This window comes from Aythya fuligula, chromosome 1, assembly GCF_009819795.1.
Source record: "Aythya fuligula isolate bAytFul2 chromosome 1, bAytFul2.pri, whole genome shotgun sequence".
Taxonomy (NCBI): Eukaryota; Metazoa; Chordata; class Aves; order Anseriformes; family Anatidae; genus Aythya; species Aythya fuligula.
The window spans coordinates 19,675,901-19,695,431 of record NC_045559.1 but is presented as its reverse complement, the minus strand read 5'-3'; the positions used below and the strand labels follow the sequence as shown (position 1 = coordinate 19,695,431).

At 34.5% G+C, this 19,531-nt stretch overlaps 1 protein-coding gene across 3 annotated transcripts in view; it reads left to right on the top strand.

The window, feature by feature from the left end:
- The window catches only part of BRD1 (bromodomain containing 1), a 59,205-nt gene that overhangs the window by 6,093 nt on the left and 33,581 nt on the right, over nt 1-19,531 (top strand). For all 3 annotated transcript variants that reach the window (XM_032183575.1, XM_032183595.1, XM_032183586.1), the window contains 2 exons: nt 12,463-12,619; nt 19,031-19,162. In XM_032183575.1, the coding sequence (XP_032039466.1) occupies nt 12,463-12,619; nt 19,031-19,162 (289 nt within the window). The remainder of the gene's footprint in view (nt 1-12,462; nt 12,620-19,030; nt 19,163-19,531) is intronic.

Below are 19,531 nucleotides of genomic sequence, written 5' to 3'. Positions count from 1 at the left end.
TCTGACTTCTTGAATTCAGAAACTTTTTTTTTGTCAGACCAAATGATGTTGTGTGTGCAGTTGTCTGCTGTACTTTTGAAAACTATCCACTGAATTCAAAATCGCTTGTGTAGTTGACATTCATTTTAAAAAGCCAAGCTCAAGGTTAAATGTATTCATAATTTGGGAATCTGAACTTCTTTTCCTAACCTTAAGACCTCCAAAATAAAAATTAAATTGGCATATATAGGATTTGAATCTTGTTTCATCTCACATAACTTAAGCATAAATTTGTACCTTAAGATCTATGAGGGTACAACAAGCCCTCCAAGAAATACTCTTCTTGCAGTGCAGAGTAATTTTTCATTTTTCTCCTATATCTGCATTTTCCTTTTGCAAATACAGTAGCATTTATGAAGAATTTGAGGAATTTGCTAACCTGTGTACTTTTTTTTATTTTAGAAAAGTTGATTGTAAATTAGTTGCATTCTTTCTTAGTCATGTAACCAAAAACGAATGTGCTCTCCCATACAATTCTGATATAAAATCTGTTCTATAACTTTAGTGTAATCTTTGTTTGAACAAAAAATAATTAATGAACGTGCAAATGAGTTTTAATCCTAACCATGTCTTCACTTACAAATTCATTCTTTGTAAGAAGTTCTGTTTAAGCTGATTCTTCTACTAGTGTACCTGTTGCAGTTCTCGCAGAAGCTTTTATTACTACTGCAAATATAAACACCAGAGCTGAAGTTGCCCTTTACATTTAATGTGCCATGTTTTTGTATTTTAACAGTGATGAGCAGGGGGCTTGCAGATGGCTCTAGATCTGGTGAGGCTAGAGAAGTGTTGCCTGCCTGAGAAAGTGGGGGTGGTTCAAGTGGTGTTTTCATATGTAATAACAGAATGGAGCAAAATGGAAATGTTGTTTATCTTTGTTTCAGGGGTTAAAGGTTTTGGAACCAATTAGATTAGCTACATCGTAGTTTAAAAGAGCTGTATTGTCTCATTTCAGATTTCTTTCACTTTTAATGCATTTCAGCAGTAGAAATACGTGTTTTGGGGATATGAGTAATGAAGAAAAGCTCTGGGTTAGAAAGATACAACTTTGGTTTTGCTGAACATTTGATAAATAACTCACTGTGCTAAAAAAAATGCAAAATCGGACTATTGGGACTAAAACCAAGTTTGCCTTTATTGAGTATTTGTTTTGATACCAGCTTTTACAACATCAGTATGTTTGCTTAACCCTTGAATTAAATTCTTATTGAAGTTAATAATAGCACTTTAGAAAGTTTCTCCAAAAAGGCACCAATTCCCATGTGCAGCTTAATCATGTACAAGGTTCTTAGGATAATATAAATAAACCATGCTTTTTGAAAGCTGGATCCAAAGTTTCAGGTAGTGAACATTTAAAACCACTTAAATTAATCTAAATAAGTAATGTTTTGAGATTGCAATCCCTTCCTGCAATAAGATTTGCTAGTGTATGTAGCTAGCTATATATTGACTTCGACAAACAACCTTTAGCTCCTGTGTGGTGTTTGCAAACATCAGATGGTTACACTGTTCACTTCTGTGATTTGCTTGATTTTGTTTGGTGATACACTGAAGAAAGGCTTAAGTTGACAGTTAGCAACAAATCTTGTTATTTGAAATGGTGCTTTTGTCCATGGGAGGGGGAGCTCATATAAAAGAATTTCCTTTTGACTGAATTAAGACAATCCTGATTGATTTTTTTTTTTCTCCTTCTCTGAATATACTACAAAAGACAATGGGCTATGTGAGAGTTGAGAACTAGAATGCATGTTGTAGCACTGGTAATGCTTGCCACAGGTAGCTTGTCAGACACCAACACTAAAAGGATACTATCATCAGAACTGTATTAGTTCTTTTTACATGTTGTTGCATGCAAGGAACAGACTTGTAAAGGGTATTGATTTCTAAACTTCTTTCCAGAACTGCAGAGGGTCAACTGTATTCCATGTATGCTCAGCTTCATATTACTGGATGCAAGCATAGATATTTGTATTAGTTGACAAAATACAATTTTCTGATACTGTATTCTGTATCAGAAGTGCACACTTGTGGTGGTATTTGGTTTGGTGTAATTTCTTCATCATTAATATCTACACTATAGCTGCATTAGTACACAAATGTGAAGAATATAGTGAGCAGGACAATATTTGGTGGATGTAGCCATTGAGCACACCTGCTCAGGGAAACCATTCTTGTTCAGCTAAACATTTCATGTTTAGCTGAAGGTAGAAGGGATGTATGTTGTTGTTGAGTGTATGTAGAAGACTGGACATTACACTGACACCAATTATAATAATTCTGTACTGTAAGACATCTGTCTTAATATTCAAGGTATGTTAAAAATACTGGTGTAAAACAATGTACTTCATAATTTTTGACAACGCTTTGTAACTCATTAATTTCTGTATCTACTTCAAATTACACAGGTCGTAATTCCTTAGTCATTTATAATCTGTCTATTATATGGCCCCACAGACTTGTCATCTGGGAACTACTGAGTGTAGTGTAGGGTCAGATTTTAAATGGTTGTAATAGGAGATGAATGCTTGTTTCCCCTCCCTTCTTTTTATTTCTGGGCATCTATCCTCTCTTACCTCATTTTTTTTTTAGGAAGTCCATACCTAAGTATCCACTTTCAAAGGTGCAGGATGTCACATTAGAGCCTGGAGGTGTCTTCAGTTTTCAGTGCTGTCAGTGCAGGCTCCTTAGTAAGTTGCTTAGCACTTGGAATAGTATACGAGACTAATGGGGAATCTCATATGTATATACATGATTTGCATCAGATCTTTCTGTCTACAGAAGTGTGTTCTCTCTTCAGTAAGAAATTCCACTCATTTTTTGTTGAAATATAAAGTGTTGAAAATTGTTGCTTCTATTGAATTCATCAGCTTTTTTTTTTCTTTTTTATTTTCTTTCTTTATTTCTTCTTTTTTTTTTATTTTCTTTTTTCTTTTTTTTTTTTATTTTCTTTTTCTTTTCAAGATACAGAAATGAGCTTAATCTAGTCTCATGCTTCTGGGAAGTGTCAGAGCAGCTACACACTTTGTGGGAGGAGGCAGGGGAGAAGGATGTTGCCTCCAGCCAAAGCTCTGTATGACAGGGACAGGCAGTACCTGGGTGCTTTGGCAATAAAGTCAGAATGCCAACCTCCTGCTGTCACCAGCTAATTTGTCTGGAAACAGTGGCAAATTGTTTTTGCAGTGCCAAGGTGCAGGTGCATAGTTCACCGATGATGTGTGATGGTTGAATTTTGCCTAGTTAAATAAATTAGTCTTTTTTTTTTTTTTTCTTAATTAAGTACAAAAAGTATTGTCTTTAGATTGCTGGCCCAAAATTTCTGAGTTAGGAAATTCTGGCTTTTGTGGTTGACTTGACAGTCTAAACCTTGCTTCTTGTCTGCATGAGTTAACTTGTACTAGCTCTGCACATTTCTTGTGATTTTTTTTTTCTTTTTTTTACCCTGTTGCTACCTGTCATTAACCTTTATAACAGCTACCTTACTCAGTGAATAGGATGGATGCACAAAGGAAGTTTTCAGAGAGAACATTACAACTAATCTGGTTTCTCTTATTTTTGAGTGCTTGGTTCTATATTATGAAAAACGTTGTTTTGGTGTTGTCTCTTGATTTGATGTGCTGAAAGAGGCATCTAGGATGTGATTGCTTTATGAAAAGCAAAGCTAAGAGTAGTGTTTGTGTTGTCTAAAAATCTTGTATAACTAGGATTTTGTGGACATATACTTGGGGGAAAAGTAAATAAAATACTTAATCTTCAGTATTTTGGAAATACATGCTGAGACACTGTAATCTGTTTCATTAAAAACACTATTCGTGCAGTTACTGCTCTAGTAAATGGAAGCAGACATTTTGAAGTATATAAATATTTGCTTTCATTTTTAGTTTCTGTTTCTATGTGGTATATATGTAATGTCTGTAATTAAGAAAGCATTTGAAATGCAATACTTGTACAGGGAACAAAAAAATAAGCGAAAGAACCACCACTTTAATAATAGATAGGAACAAGGCATTGTGCTTGCTTTTCATCTGTCAGCTGTGTTACATCACACTATTGAAAAAGCATGAAGGGTATTTATGAAAGTAGCTAAGCAGCAAGCAGATAACTAAGAAAAAAATGTTAAGACAAAGATATTTTCAGCTGTCTTTAGAAATTAACACTTAGGTGTTTTGTATAACCAGAATTTTCCATGTTGACCTTTGCTGTGATTAGAAAGCACATTGTTCCTGATGGTGAGACCGGCTTTCTGTAGCTGTGTGTCTCAAGGCAGAACTGGTGTGTGTTTGTTTTGTAATTTATCTGGTAGAAATTACCCTACTTTCTTAACAATTAACTGTAGTTATGATATCTAGACACAGGAATCTTCATTGCCTCTAAAGTGGAGCATGGACCAGAAAAATAAATGAAGAGGAAGTGATGGATGAAACACTATATAAGTGGGAAGAAACATACATGAAGGCCTTTGAAATACTGTCAGTCTGCTCTTGTGGATGATGCATCTTGACTGTACGTGTGGCTTGAGGGTTTCTTCTTGGTGTTTATTTTGATGTTTTAGTGCGTTGGTTTTCTCTAGTACTTTCTGAAAGATCGTAAGTGTGGGAAAATAACAATAAATACTACTTAAAGTTCAACATCAGAAAAAAACATTGGATAATGCTACTAGGACCAGTGTTGCAATGAAGCCATATAAATGCAGACCATTGCTTATTAGCCATATGCTTATTAGCTTGAATACATACGTGTGTATATATACTTCCCCACAATGATCCTTATTTTAATTATAGGAGAGCGTGATGGAGATAGGCCTTACGGTTGCACCTAGGTGGTGGAACCACTTAGGTGTAAAGTATAAGGGGATGCCACCAACAGTCAGTCACCGATGTTTCTTATCAGGTGGATCAACTTCAAAACCTTCTCTATGCGTAGATGTCATCTATTGAAGTCATCCTACCCCTCTTGCTTAAATTAAAAATAAATAAATAAATAATTGCCTAAATCGAGAAAAGAAGTTCTAGAGTGGTCTCCAGCTTTGCCTCAGCGTTATTTAAAGCAAACAAAATAATAATGAAAACAGTAACTGATGAGCTTTATTTTCAAGCCAGTTCATCTTGACTGCAGTTGCCTTTTTAGATAAGAATTAGTAAATGTGTTTAAGGGAAAAAAAAAAAGAAGTGGAATTTAATTTAAAAGGGAGGGGGGAGGAGGAGAGGGCAGAGCATATTTGTATCTGGCAATAAAAGCCAAATATTGGCTGATTTCTGGGGGGGTGATTCCTCCCTCATCCTTAGGGTGGAAATGATGCCTCATATTTAAACACTCCCTTTTTACAAAAGGGATACAGGAAAATACTATAGGTAAAATTTTCTCTCTTTCTTTTTTTTTTTTTTTTGTGTGTGTGTATATTTTGTTTATTTTGTGTGTACAGGTCAAAGAAGCTTAGAAGTGGAATTAAAATATGTTAGATATTTTGGCATGGTGCATCATTAGTGCCCTGTGCGTCCTCAGGGTTTGATTTAAAGTTAGGGAGGTCAAAATTCATGACCTGAATTTAACAGTAATAAAACACCACAGCTACTTGAAATATTTTTTTTTCCCTTGGTGCTTCTGAGTTTCAGCAATTGTGTGAACTTCCATTATGTGTGGTTTTTTGTTTTGTTTTTTTTTTGTGGTGACTAGAGGGTGATACATCTTCTAATTCTATACAAAATCAAGATTTTCTGTATGAATTGTCTTAAGAACGGTTTGTTGTTTTTTATTTTTTTATTCAATAGTCTAAGTTACAAAATGCGCAAAAAAATTGTAAATTAAAGCTTTAATTTCCATTATAGACAAAAGTCTGTTTTGGGTTAATATTTTATTAATTTGCTAATGTGAGTTTAGCTTTAGAGATTATATTTCAAAATCATAGACAGTATGGCTATGACTCCTTCAATGAAAGCAAATATTTTGAATGCTTTCAAAGAAAAGTCATGACCCTAAGATGTATAGAAAGAGGCAGAAGGAAATCTGTGCTTGTGATTTTTTTTTTTCTGAGAAGGCTAAGGAAGTTTTCCAGTGTGACTGGGTTTTGTTGCTGCTGTAGTTTGTTTTTTTTTTTTTCCTCTACCTTATCCAAAGGTTTTGAAGGTCACAGAGTTCATTGGGAGGATAGGAACAAAGTAACCTGTTATCACTAATAGAGAAGGGACTGGAATTAATGTAGCATTTTCTAAGCCCTTCAGTGCAACATTCTACTTTCTACCTAAGAAAACTTCCAAGCTGCTTGCTTAGTTTCAGTCACTTGAAGCATGAAGCATGTTTCCTATGTGTTCAGTAAAAATCAAATTAAATACCAATAAAATTTTGAGTAATAAATAGGAACCTGAAGACACTTTGAGGCTTTGGGAAATATATCAGAGGAAAAAAAATATATTATCAGAGTTAACCTAACAGAGAGAGGCAAATTTACTATCTGGAATGTTAAAACATATAAAATATGTACACCTCTGAGAGCTGAAGTTTTGAAGTTTTGAGCTAGGAGGAGTGCTTGGCCAGGTGCCAGAACTCATTCCAATTCCCAAAGCAGGAACTTCCCCAGCTTTTTTTTTGTTCCATTTTTCCGTTAATTCTTTTCCAGTCAGTGTCAGTGGAATTACTGTAATCGTTTGTAGTTAATATTTGTGTGCTTTTTTTTTTTTTTTCCCTGTTTCCTGGGAGTCTCGGTATGTTCTCTGGAACTTTGCTGAGCAAGGCTTGAAAGCCTTGGATGCACGGTTTCCTTAGTAACGATTAATTCAATTTAGATATTTCGTGTTTTGTTCTGACAGCTTTTTAAAAACATATCTGCAGCCTTTGTATTTGAAAATAGGGGTATTTTATTCGCACAGTGAAGTGGAATGTCATTCGATTGTTTATGGGTATTACCACAGTTCAAGAGACGTTGGGTATTCTAGTGATGCTAAATATGATTTTATGGAGTATAAGTCAGTCTTTGCTGGTATTTTACATGAAGCTTTAATCCAGCTGTGATGGATAAAGGAAAATACAAAATCACAAATCAATACTGCAGGCTTAGGAGAAGTACAGTAGTTAAAATACTAGTTTTAGTTCATGTTTAAAATTTGATTGGTTTTAGTGGGTGGGTATTTACTGTTACTGAATCTTGCTGATTCTCGTCTGAAGTTCCTTCTGCCAGAATTACTTAAAGTAATCCAGGGGGTGGAGGGGGACAAAATACCAACCAACCAAACAAAAAACCCAACAAAATTAGCCTTAAGATGGAATTTATCTTTCTGGATTGTATTTTTGAAAACTTGAGGATGGAGAGATACTGTATAAATCTTGAGGTATTAGAATTCTTAAAACAATATCAGTGGGGTTAGACAGCAAGCATTGTCCGTGCAGCAATCAGTGATGATTAATAGAAAATAGTAGGTTATCTATTGCTGGCTTTTCAATGCTGAACTGCCACATAGTCACAAAAGGTAATGTTTTTACTCCTCCATGTAACCAGTTGCTGTAGTTGCCACAGAGACAGCTACGCTGAAACTGGTAGAGGGAGGCAGCCACCCGTAGGAAGGAGGAAGTTCTGAGATTGCTAATATCACAACAGCAGATCTCTTGTGTTGAGGGAAAATATTCTATGCACTTAGCTAAAAAATGAAGAAATACAGGACTAGTGTTACTTCTCACATCTTAGTTCAGATGTCTTTGACCATTAAGAGTACCGCTGTTGGCAGGGGAGATATCAAGCCTCTCTGTGTGAGGACAGGGGTAGAGTAGGGCAGCTGATATACAACAGCTTGGGTAAGGAATTTTTGTTTATTAACTTTAATCTTAAATTTGAGCCTGTCTTACCTTTTCAAAACAAAACAGTTTCCTCTCCTTATCCTTCTGTTGCTTTTGTAAATGCCTTGTATTTTTAATGCCATAATTTATTCTCAACTAGAGTATAGTTTCAGGCTTGGAACTGCAGATGGTGTTTGAAAGCTTCAGTTGAAAAGCAAACTGTCTCTCTTTTAAGATAAACATGGGATTCTAAGATATTTCCATATCATGTTTGTAGCGCATGTCAGTGTTTTACAGTAGGAGACAAGTGGGGCTGGGGGAGGGAAGTAGTGTTCGCTTTCTTGGTTGCCTGTGGCACAAATACATAATAGTTCTGAAAATGTTCTTGTAACTGCATAGCATTGGGATGTATTCCCCCAGGAAAAAAAGTCAATGGGGAGTATGCCTGGTGGTGCCAAACATCAAAAGGCTGCAGTGGTCAGACAGGGTTCCTTGAGAAAATGGTTGGGTCGGGATGCTACAACAGGCATCAGTATCATTGGGTTTGTGAACTCGAAACCTAATGCTTCTGTTATGGGACCAGTTACATATTGAGAGTACCAAATATCATGGGAGAACAACTATGGTTTAAGAAATTTTGAAAAATCTAAAATATGTTCTTTTTTTTTCTGACTGTTAACTTATAAGGCTAAAGAGAAACCATTTAGAGAAATACATAAATCTTATTTATAGGTTATCTGTGATGCTCCAATATTATTTATTTTAAATAAGTGAAAAGTTGAGGGGTAAAAGCAATGTGCTGTGAGCCATGCTGAGCTGCTCTTCAGGCCTGAGAACATCAATTCTTGCTACACTGAATTACAGCTTGAAAACTTGTTTAGCTTAATTGTGTTGATTAAGTATTCAGAAAGGAAATTGTTTAACACAACGTCATCCATTTCAGAAGACTTCTTGGGAATTTTGTCTTAACTAATTCTCCATTCCCTAAGGAACGTGGGCAGCAAGGACAGTTCTCATCTCTCGTGCTTGCTTTCTGTAGCCACTATAGTTGTGACTTTTCATTTTCTGATATGTCTGAAGTCAGTTATAGAGGAAGCAATAATGCTGGTAGTGCCTTTCAAGTGTGTGATCCTATGTTCCCTTCTTTGTGGGCTGTCTGGAACAGTAGTCTTAGCTTCTTTGGCAGTCTCAACAGATATATACATACATACATATATATATATATATATATATATATATATATATATGTATGTATATATCACAATGAACTATATATAGTTCAGTTTTTTAATATATATATATATATATATATATATTAAAAAAAGAGGGAGATAAAGTAGTTCATTGTGATGAGGCTTAGCTATTATTTCTGAAGATAAAGCACTATGGGTTAAATTAATACACCTGTGTTTACAGTGCACTTTAAATCTGACTTATATTCTCTTAGCACAATAAACACTTACAGTAAACACTTGCTTTTACAAAATAAAAACACTAGAGATAATTATTCTTTCATGATGTTATAGTTGGCAAAAGCTCTAGGGTGGATGGGTACCTTGTACCTTGGCAGTAATTTCTGTCACTGGTGTATTTTGTGTCATTCTGGGAGGTGATCTAAATTCTTCTGTAAGTTCTGCTTCTTCCTGGGGGAGCTGACAGCATAGTACAGCAGTTAGTCCTGTCTTATGCAAGTCAGATCCTGGATTGCAAAACTATGAACTCTTCAAACAGCTCTCTTATCTGACTTATATATATATTAACTCTTCAATAATTTCTTTAATATTACATCTCTTTATTGGAGGGAGGAAGAGGGGGAGGTGAAGCATGCAGCAAGCTCCCTAAGTACATCAAAGGATTTCAAATTTTGTTTGAAAAATTAGTTTCAATGTTTCAGACCTTAGTTCTATCTCAGGTAGCAGAAAGCACCGTGTTCAAGACTGATACGTATGTGTGTTTAATTTCATGTGTGTGTTCAAGTTCACCGCAGCTGAATTTATCTTTGAGTCCGAGTAAGACTTTCCCATGATGGTAGTTAGCTCTGTCAAGGGCAAGACCTTCAAAATCAGTACCTGGGCTGAGCTACTTCTAGGGTTTTATGGCAATAGGTGAATCCTGTCTTATTTCTCCCACATGATTGTATCATCTGTCAAAATGTGAAGCATTTCAGACAGTGAAAGTCTTCCTGGGAGTATCTGACTAAAAAAAAGTTGATCAACAAACTGTACTATAGGGTTTTCAGGGGCTAATGGCAGATGTAATGTCTTTAGTCATTGAGATCATCTGCTCTGTAGATGTGTGTGATGTGAAGAGCCTCTGACCTCTGCATTCTGAGAAACGAAAAGGTGATTCACGTTATCTTGTTACTGCCGAAGCCTGGTGTCTAAATGAAATATGAACAGCCAGGCTTTGGTTTTATTTGGAGGGTAGGGAGAGAACAGTAGGTTCCTACAACTTGTTAGGTCGTTTCTACACTGTGAACTACCTTCTGCTTGTTTTTATTTTGAAAGCTGGAAAATATCTTCTGCAAACATCTCTCCTAAAGCTTTTTCTAGCACACTGCTATCATAATTATCTAAGAATAGAATGGTTTGTTATGTGAATGGGCAGATGTACTTAAAGCTCTAATTAAAGATGTTTGCGTACTCTTGCCACATCTGATGGGCGTGAAGCCAGTGCACCTTTCTTCATGTGGAGTTATGATTCTCAGATCTCTCCAAATAGGTATATATTTGATTGCTTTTTTGACTCACTTCAGTAGGTTTTGCTATTTTCAAGACAGAGATGACAGTAATCTTTTTTGATTAAATTATATAATTAACTGTGATTGTATACAATTAACTTGTATATGAAGTTTAATATAGTTATATTAATGCCTGTTTTGCCTGTGAAAGGCTTTTAAGAGTAAGTTAGTGAAAGACTTTCTAACTTACCTGTAAGTTAAGCTAGAAATTATCAAGAATGCTGAAGGAGAAAGTGGGACTGTATTTTCAAGACCTGTGTTTGCTATGCCTGTACCCTATGATGATTGAAAGCTCTGTAGCTACATGTAGCATAATCTTGAGTAGACCTATTGCATCTTACCTTTTATGTAGCCAAGAAAAAACAACCAGGGATAAATGGCCTCTGGGTAGACTCGCATGCATGTTTGTTTGAAGAATACTGTTCAAGCTTCCAAAGCATTCTTAAAAATAATTTTACTAAAGGACTACTCATAACTTTATATTTTATGTATTTGACTACTTCTATCATTTAGCTGAGAAACTGCTTTATTCATAATACTAAAAGGGAAAAAGCTACAAAAAAACAATATGTAAGTGTTCAGAATTTTTATTTAAATGCTTCATGGTACTGTTTGGTACATGGTATGGATGCCTCTTGACTTTTTTTTTGCCTATTTTGTTATTAAATTTAATTGGACAGTCTTTGACAGATCTAGTGCTATGCATTGTAGAGTTTTTCTACAGGTAGTAGTATACTGCCTGGAGAACAAACAGATTTTTGTTCATTCATATTATCCTTTCTGTAACTCTGTCTTGCATCCAGCTCTGGGAAATTCTTTCCTCTCTCTGACTCACCCAACTGAATGAACAACCCTTCTGACAGTGCAGGTGGTTGGTATATTGGGACACCTGGTGTTAATTTTGCAAGGGCTGCCATCAGCCACAAATCCCTGCAATATCAAAGAAAGACAAAAACTTCTACAACCATCAAGGTTTTGTACTTTTGCACTGTGAATTCAAAATGTTGTAGGCACAGCGTTGAAGATCTGTTTCAAAGGAACTTATATTTGTAAATGTTGAGCTGTTTATGTCATGTTTTGCAAGACTCCTGTTGTTTTAACAGGCAAGTTTGTCATTATTTTAAAAAATAGCACTTGAGGTAGTTGTGCATGTTAGATTCTAGGAAAGTGCAATGTGAGCAATATTTGTGTGTTAAACAGAGTTTGGAGAAAATGCTGTTTATTTAATCAAGATACTTTGCTTGACTTTTTATCATCCCCTGTTGCAGCTTTTCTGTGTGGATGTTTTCATATGCATCGTGTAAAAATCATAAGTGTTTAGCTGTTTAACGTTTCTTTTTCTTCCCTTTATTTGCCAAAAGATTCATATCAGTAGATCAATAATACAAGTTCTATTGACAAGTACAGAGAGTATTCACATGTTTTTATGTTCAAATTTTGTAGATGTATTGTCTTTGAAACAAATTATTCATTCTGTGTGAAGATAATATTAAACATGCAACAAGTGATACAAAAACTTCAGTAGGGTTTTAAAGCTTTCTGTTTTGTTTTCAGAAGGAAATTTATTCTAAAATGTACATTAAGTTTTATTATCAGCCTTAATCTGGAATTGTTCTTGAGAAAACTAATGATCATGAAAAAAATTGATGTCCTTAAGGATCAGTTAGCATTAAAGTACCTTAACATATCTGTTAAATACATCTGCTTGATGCTGTATTTCTGATTGTAATATACTGTTGAGAGATAACTGTGCTGAAAGTGATGTAATTGAAAGAAAAATGTGGTGATACAATGCACTGCTGTTGGTACAGTATGCATTCATACATATATATATATATATATACCTGATGTTAAATTTCCTTAAACAAATATGTTTTATGCTTTGCTGGAAAAAATACAATATCAGTTTTTCCATATTTTAGATTAAATAAGATTATGAATCAGGTGGCCATTCAGCGGAAGAAGCAGTTTGTTGAACGAGTGCACAGTTACTGGTTGCTTAAAAGGCTGTCTAGGAATGGTGTTCCTCTGTTGAGAAGGCTGCAGTCCAGTTTACAGTCACAAAGAAACACACAACAGGTAGGTGACATAATTTTTTACTTAGAAAAAGAAATCAGAAAGTCTTATTTTAAAGAGTAAAAGAATTAATCAGGAAACATAGCACCAAGTAAAAACTTTCTCTTTTTCAGCATTGAGTAAAAGCTTTACCTTACTTTTAATGTACAGTTTCAAATTCAAGTCATGTTTAACTCTTTTTATTTAACTCTTTTTACTTGTGAAATCTGAAAAAATATTCGCACAGGGTAATCTTTTATTTGCCTAAATGTTTCACAAAATATTCAACAAAACTATCTAGTATTATTGATTTAGATTTGTGTTTTTTTAGAAATCATTCATCAATGTGCCATGAGTTAGTCCATCCATTAACAGATGGAAAACAGATTTCTTCTTTGACATGCATAACTAAAAAAAAAACCAACAAAATAAACAAAAAACATGAACTTTTACAGAGTAAAAGGTTAAACATCATATGAGTTCTGTGTTCAAGTAAGAACCTTATTGTCCACATTGTTTGGTAATAATAAAAGAAAGAACAAGATGTGGATGAAGTTCAAAGGCCTGATGATGCAACTTTTAGTTTTACTTTTGACACAATTCAGTGGAGTTATAGGCAGGCATAAATTCATGCTTATATTTTATTCTAGTTAAATTCAACCTATCTTTAAACAACTTTGATTTATTTAAGCTGTATGCATTTACCAGTTAAAATTTGTAAAAAAAAAAAAAAAAAAACACAGAAAAACATTCAATGCAGATTTGTATCACAATCATAAAGCAGTTCTATTCTGCTTCTCATTTTTGTAATATGAACAACTTTAGCAACATTAGAGGTTTAGGCAGGTCTTCTGTTGTCTGGTTTCAAGGCACTGAGTAACTTTGAAAGTAACTAAAACTTTTTTTTTTGTATTCCATACCTGGATCCATGTAATAGTCCTTGAAGCGCTGTGAAACATGATGTGAAAATTCTTCCTGCATTCCAGTTACCTTTTAAAATGAACTGATAATATCAGTTCTGAGTTCTCTCCATTCTTCAGATGTTTGATTTCCAGTGGCATTGTTACTGTAAAGTAACCTCGAGATCTTCAGAATGTGTTCTATAACTTTAAAAACTTTGTATATTACTATCATTTATTTGAATTAAATTGAAAATTTTCCCCCTTTGTAGCTTAGCTATTAATTTCATTTGTATTACGCTGCTATTTGTTGATCAATCGTGAATTGGTATAGTCACAAAAATAATACTCGGCATTCCTTCCTACCTTACTGATCTGTCCTTTTTGTGTGCATTTATTTTATTATTTTTATGTTTTTGTACATAAAACTACTAATCATCAGTTAAGAGAATATCTGAGTTTGGAAGGGACTTCTGGAGGCCACACCCTTCTCAAGCAGGGCCACCCAGAGTAGGCTGCCCAGGACCACATCCGTGTGGCTTCCAAAGATTTCCAAGGAGGGAGATCCACAGCCTCCCTGGGCAGCATGTGCCAGCGCTCCATCACCCACACAACACAGAAGTGCCTCCTGATGTTCAGATGGAGCCTGCTGTGTGCTCATTGCCACTTGTCCTGGCACCACTGAAAAGAGCTTGGCTCCACTCTCTTTGCACCATCCCTTCAGATATGTGTATATATTGATAAGTTCCCCCCAGCATTCTTTTCTCCAGGCTGAAAAGTCCCAGCTCGCTCAGCCTTTCCTCACAGGAGAGATGCCCTTATTCCTTTCATGTGGAATTAAACAAGTGGCCAATTTACGTTCAAAGTTATCTTTTGTATGTTTCGATATTGTTCCCTTTTTATACTATTTATTCTTTTGATTAATCCTTTAATTCTGTAATAGAAGCTTTTATTCTACAAAGTAGTGTCTGACAGTTAACCTGATAATAGCTCAAATTAATTATTCAGATAGTGGGCATCAAAGCAACATCAACAAAATATTAAGTGAACTTGAGTCCTTAAAATAAATAAAAACAAGCAAAAAAGTCCAAGACTCGTGTGGAAGCACAGACTTAAACTATAGTTATGGTGTCTGAAAAACATTTATTTACTAGTTGGTAATTGAGAAGTGCTTCTGCTATTGAGATGGTGTGTTCTGTTCCATCAGAACTGCAACATCTGTAAAGATTTAAATAATGACTACCACAACAAAAGGATTATGATCAAACATTAAATATTACAAATGTAGACCTTGGATTGGAGCTGATTAAAATGCCTTTACATGTTTGCACTCCTGTATAAACACTACTTCATTTCTTTTTCAAATTACAGAATTAGAAAAATGCTATTTTAAACTAAGTAAATAATGAAAATATTTTCTAAATAATTGGAAACTGTTGCTTTTGTAAAAATTGGAGAACTTGCTAAGCTTTATTCTTAAAAATTACAATTGAATTGGACTTCATCTTTTGAAAATAAAATGCAACTTTCAAGCAAAGTTGAGTTTTAAATTGACCTGTTTGATGATAAACATGTAGGTAGTGCTGCTCAGTGAGTAGCAAGTGCCCTGTGTGTGACACTGTCTTCTCTGTAACATCATCTAGAGGTATTTATAATACCTTTTAGAGTAGTCATAACTACAAAGAATTAGATGTATTAGTCATCTTCATTACTCAAGTGTAGGCCAAACCATAATGAAGCCTTTAATTAACAGCCATAGCTGTATATAAAAAAAAAATATATATATATATATTAAAAACAGCTATGGCTGTTTATTAAACTCCTCAGAAATTTGAGATGCAAATTACTTTTGCCAGTCAAGTGGGGCAAGTGAGCGTGATTTTGTTAATTTCGGTCTGGATGAGAAAGATGTTTTTACCTGATTTTAGGTTCGAGGTCAAAATGTCAAAAACTCTGGTTTTCAGTCAGTCACAGGAACATAAGTGCCAGTGTAATACAGATTCAGAAGAGGTGGTTCTGTTTTTTTGTTGTTGTTTGGTTTTAATTTAAATTGAACAGAAATGTGAAGATCAGGATTCTGAATTAAAACCCGAAACTGATTTCAAGATGTCAAGTGTTTGTGATCCCTACTCAATGTTTGTTTCGTAGAACAGATTTGGCAGAAGTGTTCCCATGATTTAAAAATTACTTCTTAATGACTGTGTTAGAGGTTAGTTATGTTGGGCTTTTGAAGGTGATATCTATCAACAAATGGTTCTAAACAAAAAAGATTTTATGTAGCACTTCACCAGCTGAAAGAGCAAGGAACCCTCTGAAAGAATGGTTTGTGCTGTCACTTCTTTCTCCACCTACATAATCAGGAAAGATATTGGAAATAATAAACTTAGAGCCCCATTATTTTCATGCAGTTAGAAACTTTTTGAATAAAAATAAAACATGAAATTAAAGTGGAATAGCTGTTGCTGCTATAGAGAGGTTGTTTGAAAACTGCTATTTGGAAAAAGAATGGAAAAGTTGAAAGTGCTGCTGGTTAAGGTTATACGTGCAGTGAAGATTTCAGTAAGAACACTAATTGCAGTCACAAAATGGTTTTGGCTGGCATATGAATAGCAGCAGGCAATCTTAATAAAGCTAACTCTATCAATCAAGATCCAGTGTTATAGCAGTAATTCTATTCCTGTTTGGCTCTTGTTAAATTGCAGTCCCTGTAAGGAGTGAGGCTGTCCCCATATATTCACATGCAGGATAAGGAGTGATTTGCTGGTACAGTGACAGTGTGCCCACTTGGTACGATGTGCTTTATTATGGTCAGAGATGGAGCTGAAGATGAGTTCTCAATTGGTGTATGTTCTGTGTGTAGACTTAGAAGTGTTTTCACGCAATATTAATAAATATCAGTTTTAGCTTTCCTGGATAATGCATCTTTTGGTGTTTGGTAAGAACTATGTTCACTGTAAAGCATCAGTTTTGTTCTAAATTTGTCTTACGTTGTCAGCAAGAAGTTTTTTTCTGGCTTTGTTATGGAAATAAAGGTTTGGAGGGAAGAACTCTTTATCAGGAAGTTAATAGAAAATGTGCTTGTCAGCAGGGTTTTGAGAAATTAAAATTTTGAAAGGGTCTTGTTTTATCCAAGTTTTCAGTAGATAGATACAGGAAGCCAGTGCATCAACAGTTCTTTTCAACTTGCCTGTATCTTTTAATTTAATTAAGGTATATGTTATCTAATAAAGTATAAAAAGAGTTGGTATCAGCTAGTATAACTGCCAACATCACTTTGCACATAAGTGATGCAAAACTGTAAGTTTGCCATTAATCCCTAGTCCCAAGTGACTTTCAAGGAGGGAACATAGTGTATGTATGCCCAAGAAAAAAGCAGACAAGGTGCTGTAGATGCTTTGGGTCACATTGGCACATTTAAACCTACCTGGTTATCTTAGAGAATGAAATATTATATTTATCTCATAGACATATCTGTAGCAGGTGAAACAAGTGGTTTAGTTTTTTAAAAATCTTATAAATACATATTTTTAAGTGCAGCTGCACCTTTAGATTTAGCCAAATGAACTACACCAGACCTGTTCCAACAAAGTTACTTTTCTTCTTGCTCTATTTAGGTTTCCTGACACACCTTAAAACTACTATGGTTTTGTTGTCTTAGCTTTCAGCAGAATCAGTTCCCCAATCTGAACTATGCAATTACATTAGGCAAAAGAACAGACTATTGAATGAGTGCAAGCAAAAGGGTAGGACTGCCACTTTTGACAAGGGCCAGAGCTGAATTTTGACTCTCAAAAACAGTAATACCATGGGGAAAAAAAGTATAAATATGTCAGTCAACAGGTTGTTTCTCCACATGTGGGATCTGGACTTGGAGATGGAGGGGTGTACAAGAACAGCAATTAGTGTCAGTGCAGATTTTCTATTTCAGTGAGTCTCTGGAAATTCTATGGAATTAAAAATGCGCGTACTAATATTTGTACTGCTATCAAAGTTTACTCAGAAATATTCTGACCTTCAGCAGTTACTAGGTGTCTAACTCAAGACATAGCTTCTTTAAAGAAATGAAAACCAAAATAACTGTCAGTGGTAAAAGACCTTAGGAAAGGGAAGTAGAAAGTTCTAGTTACAGTTTTCAGTATTTTTTGTGTTATTTTGAAAAGGGGAACAAATTGCTGTTACCAGATTGCTGTACCAGGATACAGAGCTAGTTAACAACTACGGATTTTTCTTATTAAGAAGTTTTATTTGAATAAAACTATCTTCATAGTTTCCATGGGTTTCTTTCTCACAGATCTATTAGATATTTTTAAACAGCCTTTTTTTTTTTTTTTTTTTTTTTTTTTTTTTTTTTTTCAATTTTAGTGCCTTTTGGCTGAAAAATTGCACAAGCTTTATTTAAAGGACTTATAATTACCTTCTATTAGGGATGTTTTCTCTATGAGTGTCACAGTTTGTAATGTGTGGTTACTGTTCACCTGCTTAGCCTGTTTTCCTTAATCCTCTTTTACTTTCTTATAACTTACGGAATTTATTTATGATTTGCTTATTTGTTTTAGTTTAAAAAAAAAAAAAAAAAAAAAAAAATTACCAAATGTATATTGCATTATGCTAGTTCCAGGCCAGCATACAAAACTGTGGGTCTTTTCATGAGATTCTTTATTAAAGTATTCTCATAAAATGTAATAATCCTCCAAAGCATGTTTCTTCTGTGCACTTGGTACTAGTAGCAGGACTTCTACTCTTTACCACAGTTCTGAGTTTATAAATCTCTTTTGAATACTGTAGGTAGTATTATTTCAATATCTTTATTTTTCTTATGAAAAATAGTAAAAACAAAGAGGAAAGGCTCTATTCTGTGTGTACAGATCCAACTAAGTACTATTTAAACAATTCTTCCTAAAAGTGCATTGTCATCCAGGTTGTATGACTGGATATCTTTTTTTTTTTTTTTTTTTTTTCTTCAGTACCATTTGAAGTTAGTATTTTATTTGACAATCTGCTTTTCATTTCCTGTCCTCACTAGTCAGAATGATCTTGATGCTTTTACAAGCGTTTCCTGATTCTTCTGAGGGTGGGGGAGGTGGACTGTTGAGCACAGTAAGAGTTCATTTCTACCAGGCTTGTGTGATGTTTCTGAAGAAGCTGGTGATCCTTAGAATAGAATACAATACAATAGTTTAGTGGGGAGGGATCTACAAGGGTTATCAAGTGACTGACCACTTCAGGGCTAGTTTTCCTGGTTTGGATTTTGGTGTGAAAATACCAAGTTTTTGCTGGGTTGCTATTTGTTATATTGCTTTTTCTGATGTAAATAACCTTCATTATAGGCCTTTTCAGCTTTACAATTTTTGCTTTCAGCTAGATAGTTGAAAAAATTAAGAATTGTAGTATGAAGCTTATTACTGAGTATGTATATGTATATATAAAAAAAAAAGTTTATTCTTTCCAGTGAATACTTCTATATAATTGCATAAAACTAGCTTATAGAAAGAGATTAGTGTTTTCACTTCCTGAAAATTATTGATTCTTTTCTTAGAGAGAAGATGATGAAGAAATGCAAGCCTTAAAGGAAAAATTGAAGTACTGGCAAAGGCTGCGCCATGATCTTGAAAGGGCACGTTTATTAATTGAACTTATACGTAAGCGTGAAAAGTTAAAAAGAGAGCAGGTAAATGTTTCTTTAATTTTGCTTTTTAATTTGGTGAAACTCTTCTGAAGGAAAAATAATTTAAGTATTCTCACACAGTTTTTGTAGTGCAAAGTCTGTGCTGTTTGTGCATGCACTCTCACACAAGCTGTTTAAAATATGTAAAGTTACTTAACGAGTCATTGTAAAGTTAATTGGTTTCTGAAGAAATGTATAAAATTTGATTATCACATTTTCCCAATAGGTCCCTTTATTGAGGAACACTTTTATTTGTTTGTCATAAAACACAAAAACCAAAAAGCTGCATCTAAATCATACAGCATTATAGGGTTAAGATAGCTAGGACAAGAGATGGGAGGAAGCAGTACTGCAGGAAGAGAATGTTTTATA